Source organism: Nerophis ophidion, linkage group LG26, assembly GCF_033978795.1.
Source record: "Nerophis ophidion isolate RoL-2023_Sa linkage group LG26, RoL_Noph_v1.0, whole genome shotgun sequence".
NCBI lineage: Eukaryota > Metazoa > Chordata > Actinopteri > Syngnathiformes > Syngnathidae > Nerophis > Nerophis ophidion.
The window spans coordinates 1,193,934-1,200,073 of NC_084636.1; the positions used below are offsets into that span (position 1 = coordinate 1,193,934).

The following is a 6,140-nucleotide window of genomic DNA, read 5'->3' on the forward strand; positions in this document are numbered from 1 at the left end:
CCACTGGGACTTTTTTACGTGTTTGTGTGTCTGTGCGTGCACGTAGGCGTGCAGCGAGTTCACCAGCCACGTGATGAACCTGCTGAGGGAGCAGTCGCGCAGCAGGCCCATCTCGGCCAAGGAGATGGAGCGCATGGTGAGCATCATCCATCGCAAGTTCAACTCCATCCAGATGCAACTGAAGCAGAGCACGTGTGAAGCTGTCATGATCCTGCGCTCGCGCTTCCTGGACGCCAGGTGTGTGTGTGTGTGTGTGTGTGTGTGTGTGTGTGTGTGTGTGTGTGTGTGTGTGTGTGTGTGTGTGTGTCTGTGTGTCTGTGTGTCTGTGTGCGCACTACAACTGTCTCCATACCCGCACCGCTACCAAAATCGATTTCCATTCTTAAATAATGGCTTTGTTGTACATGAAACATATGTTTATTATTGTCCTTTAGCCCTTAAATAATAGAATAGAAAGTACTTTATTGATCTTTGGGGGAAATACAGCACCACAGTTCGCTCACAATAGACAATAATAATGATAAATAATAGGATATATATCATTGTGACAGTCTCTTGTTGTCGTGCGGGTTCTCAGGACCACCAAGGAAGGACATTGTGATGCAGGTTAGACTTTCTTTTATTTTTCAATAATATAAAGTGTCTAAGGGTTGCTTTTCAGCCTTGCCGTGTCCTGCTTCCTCTGTTGCTCCACCTTTTCAGTCGCGTGCGTCTTCGTCTTCCTGTGGCTCTCTCTCTCGCTCTCGTTCAGCATCTGCTTAGTTCTGGCTCCTTTTGGCTCCGTCTCTTTCCCTGGCGTTTACAGCCGCTGCCTTTTTATACAGTGCGAGAGGAGATTTAAATTGTGCCCAGCTGGGCGACCCACGCACCTGATAATATTTGCGGGGTTGATTCCGGCGTGCCCCGCCTCGCTGCTTGCTGGCAGTCCACGCCTCCTCGCCGCCATCTTGGACCAGGCTCCGGCGTGCCTCTCCACAATCATATATTATATATATATATATTATATGAATAATATCAATATATTCTACATATATTCTGTTAAATGTTAAATATATTCTGTAAGATGTTGAACATACTAGACAACTTGTCTAAGAGTAGTAAGTAAACAAACAAAGACTCCTAATTAGTCTGCAGTAACATATTGTGTCATTTATACACCTATTATTTTATACACATTATAAAGGACAAACTGTAAAAATTAATGATTAATGTACTGTTAATATCCGCTTATTTTCTGTTTTAAATTGTTCTATCTACACTTCTGTTCAAATGAAACAATCACTTATTCTTCTCTTCTTTGATACTTGACATTAGTTGTGGATGATACCACACATTTAGGTATGGATCATGTCGATACCAAGTAGTTACAGGATAATACATTGGTCATATTCAAAGTCCTCATGTGTCCAGGGACATATTTACTGACTTTATAAACATAATATACAGAGGTGGGTAGAGTAGCCAGAAATTGTACTCAAGTAAGAGTACTGTTACTTTACAGATTTATTACTCAAGTAAAAGTAAGGAGTAGTCACCCAAATATTTACTTGAGTAAAAGTAAAAAGTATGTTGTGAAAAAACTACTCAAGTACTGAATAACTGATGAGTAACCTGTTTGTTTAATGATTACGGCAACAAGTAATGCACAAAAACATAAAAATAGCAATGAGCAAATTCAGAGCCAGGAATATCTCTTAAGCAACTAAAACAATAATATATATTAAATAATAGTACATTAAAATACAAAAATTAAGGCAAATTGAGCCACAATAACTTAACAGCACCATAGCCTCAGTAGGCATTGATTGATTGATTGAAACTTTTATTAGTAGATTGCACAGTACAGTACATATTTTATTAATAGATTGCACAGTACAGTGCATATTTTATTAGTAGATTGCACAGTACAGTACATATTCTGTACAATTGATCACTAAATGGTAACACCCCAATAAGTTTTTCAACCTTAATCAATTAATTAATAAATGACCAAGTCGAGGTGATCTACCTTATATATATATATATATTTATATATATATATATATATATATATATATATAATTTATAGTTATTTATTTTGCCGTTTTTGTTGACATGTTAAAGGTGTTTTAATGAATATACATGCATGTTTAACATATAGATTCCTATCTTTCATGAAGACAAGAATATAAGTTGGTGTATTACCTGATTCTGATGACTTGCATTGATTGCAATCAGACAGTATAGTGCTGATAATGTCCACATTTTCAAATGGAGGAGAAAAAAAGTTCCTCTTTTCTGTCGAAAACCACATGAATGTCGTTGGTTTTTGGCATCTTATTTGTCCAGCTTCCATATTGGTTTTTATACACTTTACAAGAAATGCATTGGCGGCAAACTCCGTAGCTTGTATGCGCTGGCTTTCGGAGACTCTTATTTTGTTAGCGCAGGCGCGATGGAGCGGCACTTTTATTGTGAAGACAGGAACTGTGCGATCAGTCTTTAGACTTTTGACGGGAAGTACGGTTGAAGTAAAATGTGTCTTTTTTCCTTTACACTTTTGACTGATTGATTGAAAGTTTTATTATTAGATTGCACAGTACAGTACATATTCTGTACAATTGATCACTAAATGGTAACACCCCAATAAGTTTTTCAACTTTTTTAGGTCGGATTCGACGTGAGACGGTCATGTGACCGCCTGGTTTTGTTTGATTGGTCCAACGTCACCAGTGACTGCATTTGATTGGTGAAACGCAGGCAAGCGTAGATCCTACTTTGAATGCGTGTCTGACAAAATCAAAACAAACAAAGCGTGCATTAACAGATCGATTAAGAAAAAAGTAGCGAGTAGCGACCTGATTGTAGATAAATGGAACGGAGTAAAAGTAGCGTTTCTTCTCTATAAATATACTCAAGTAAAAGTATGTTGCATAAAAACTACTCTTAGAAGTACAATTTATCCCAAAAGTTACTCAAGTAGATGTAACGGAGTAAATCTAGCGTGTTACTACCCACCTCTGATAATATACATTCTAAAAAAAAAGGAAACATATTTTCTAATGCTAAAAAATATCAATGTAGTCATAGTAGTATCGACTAGATACACTCCTGTACTTGGTATCATTACAGTGGATGTCAGATGTAGATCCACCCGTGGCATTTGTTAAGTTAAGTAAAAGTAGCAATGATAGTCACACACACACACACACACACACACACACACACACACACACACACACACACACACACTAAGTGTGGTGAAATGTGTGGTCTGCATTTGACCCATCCCCTTGTTCACCCCCTGGGAGGTGAGGGGAGCAGTGAGCAGCAGCGGTGGCCACGCCCGGGAATCATTTGGTGATTTAACCCCCAATTCCAAGCCTTGATGCTGAGTGGCAAGCAGGGAGGTAATGGCTCCCATGTTTATAGTCTGTGGTATGACTGGGCTGGGGTTTGAACTCACAACCTAGCCATCTGTTTACATATTATTGTATCCTCCCACACTGTGTAGTGAAGCATGTTTAGCTATTCCTCGTCCTCCAGTGATAATGGTACTTGTAAGAAACATACTTTATTTGTCGCCATGGAGACCAGGATTAGTGATTTAGAAGTAGCTAAAACACTTTGAAGGGATGTTAGCCGCCTAGCCAGCCAGCTAGCAAAGACTCTGCAGTGCATTTTAAAGCCACAATACGTACGTTCTCCCTCCTCTGCCTCCGTGTCTTACCAGCAATGTTACCATTAAAGAAAAAGTACCAGTATTTTTCCTATAGTACCTTTTTTTACTTCATTAGCGGCACTGTATTTTACCCTACAACCCTGTCCAAAACCTATATTTCTGAAACCGAATGTAAGTACAAGTTCTAGAAGCCGTGTGAGAAGCAGATCCAGCAAGTATCAATATTGTTAAGTGCTAAACAACAGAATAAAACAATCACTTACTGTACAATGTCTGCTCTCATGGGATGTTTATTTCTTCCTTTAGATGAAAAATGTATCATAATCTTAAGTGATGATCAATCAGCAGCGATGATAACAATATGGCTTATACTTGCTTCATATAACCTCTTAAGGCCCAAGCTGTTTGTTTACATGCTTTGTTTATTTCTCTTTGCTATTTGGCCTTATTGGACCCTAACTAGAATAAAAACTAAGAATCATCTTGTGATGTGATGTACTTAGTCCATAAGTACACAAACGTGTACTTCATGTTTAGTGACATGCTGATTCTTATTTTTAAAATTTTTTTTTCTTCCAAATGGCATTGTATGTTATACTCTTCTGACACCAGAAGATGGCAGTAGAAGTGTCCACATAAGTGGCCATAAGACCCCAATTAGGTAGTGTACACCATTTTTGGGAATAAGATGTAAAAGGTGCTGTCCACGCATGTGGCCACTAAGCCTTCAGAGGAAGAAGGTGAGGATATGTGGGTGGAGCATCTTTCTAGACAGCATTGTCTACATTAGGGATCATCAACATGCTAATGCTTCATTTGACCTGGTTTTTTTTTGGTTTCTTCAGACGCAAAAGACGAAACTTCAACAAGCAGGCGACGGAGATCCTCAACGAGTACTTCTACTCGCACCTCAGTAATCCCTACCCCAGCGAGGAGGCCAAGGAGGAGCTGGCCAAAAAGTGCGCCATCACCATGGCACAGGTACGTCATCGCCATGGCACAGGTACGTCATCGCCATGGCACAGGTACGCCATCGCCATGACGCAGGTACGCCATCCCCATGGCACAGGTACGCCATTGCCATGACGCAGGTACGCCATCCCCATGGCACAGGTACGCCATGGCACAGGTACGCCATGGCCATGGCACAGGTACGCCATGGCCATGGCGCAGGTACGTCATCGCCATGGCACAGGTACGCCATCGCCATGTAGCAGGTACGCCATCGCCATGTAGCAGGTACGCCATCCCCATGGCACAGGTACGCCATGGCACAGGTACGCCATGGCCATGGCACAGGTACGCCATGGCCATGGCACAGGTACGCCATCGCCATGGCGCAGGTACGCCATCGCCATGACGCAGGTACGCCATGGCACAGGTACGCCATGGCCATGGCGCAGGTATGCCATGGCCATGGCACAGGTACGCCATGGCCATGGCACAGGTACGCCATGGCCATGGCAAAGGTACGCCATGGCCATGGCACAGGTACGCCAAGGCCATGGCGCAGGTACGCCATGGCCATGGCGCAGGTACGCCCCCTTGTGGCGCAATCACATGACCCCGCACTCTTCTTAAGAAATACTTCATGGGCGCCATTTGAAGAGGAAACAGGAAGTAAATGACCTCCTAAGTTTCGAAGGACATGTCAGAGGCTCCGCCCCCAGGGATGTTGTGACCAATGACAGTGTTTGTCTGCTCAGGTGTCCAACTGGTTTGGCAACAAAAGAATCCGCTACAAGAAGAACATTGGGAAGTTCCAGGAAGAAGCCAACGTGTACGCCGCCAGAACCGCCGTCAGCGCCACAAACGCGTCGTCATCGTCGTCGCACAGAAGCCCAGCAGGTTCTCCAGCCACGCCCAACTCTGCAGGTGAGACAGGAAGTTCCTGCACCTGGTTCTGGTCCACTTTGACACGCAAGATTGTGACTCCGAGTGGAACCAAACTTTGAATATTCAGGTCCTCTCCTGCCTTGAAGCTAATACTTGCTAGCATGGATGCTAATACTTGCTAGCATGGATGCTAATACAGCATGTTAACATAAGTGTGCTAGCTTTTTTTGCAAATTTTGTAGCCGAATGCCTCAGACCCACATTAACTGTTAGCATCCTTACATATTAACATTAGTGTACTAACTTTTTTTGGCAAATTTTTCAGCCGAACGCCTCAGACTTGTGTAACTGGGTACCTGACACATGCTAACTGTCAGTATGCTAACATTAGTATGCTATCTTATTGAGCCAGTTTTGCAGCTGAACGCCTATGACTCATATAACTTGGTACCTGACACATGCTAACTGCTAGCATTGTAACATTAGTGTGCTAACTTTTTTAGCCCATTTTGGAGCCGAACATCTCAGACTCGTATAACTTGGTACCTGACACATGCTAACTGTTACCGTACTAACATTATTGTGCTAACTTTTTTAGCCCATTTTGCAGCCGAATGCCTCAGACTCTTATAACTTGGTACCT

General features: G+C 42.2%; 1 protein-coding gene across 5 annotated transcripts in view; it reads left to right on the forward strand.

Moving 5' to 3' along the window:
• Positions 1-6,140, forward strand: part of LOC133543343 (pre-B-cell leukemia transcription factor 1-like) — a 74,599-nt gene that overhangs the window by 48,672 nt on the left and 19,787 nt on the right. For 3 of the 5 annotated variants that reach the window (XR_009804356.1, XM_061887859.1, XM_061887862.1), the window contains 4 exons: positions 47-237; positions 578-606; positions 4,507-4,642; positions 5,368-5,536. Coding sequence is in view for 4 of the 5 variants with exons in the window: in XM_061887859.1 (XP_061743843.1) it covers positions 47-237; positions 578-606; positions 4,507-4,642; positions 5,368-5,536 (525 nt within the window). In the remaining variant the exon portion in view is untranslated. The remainder of the gene's footprint in view (positions 1-46; positions 238-577; positions 607-4,506; positions 4,643-5,367; positions 5,537-6,140) is intronic. The other 2 variants (XM_061887860.1, XM_061887861.1) reach the window with 1 other exon arrangement.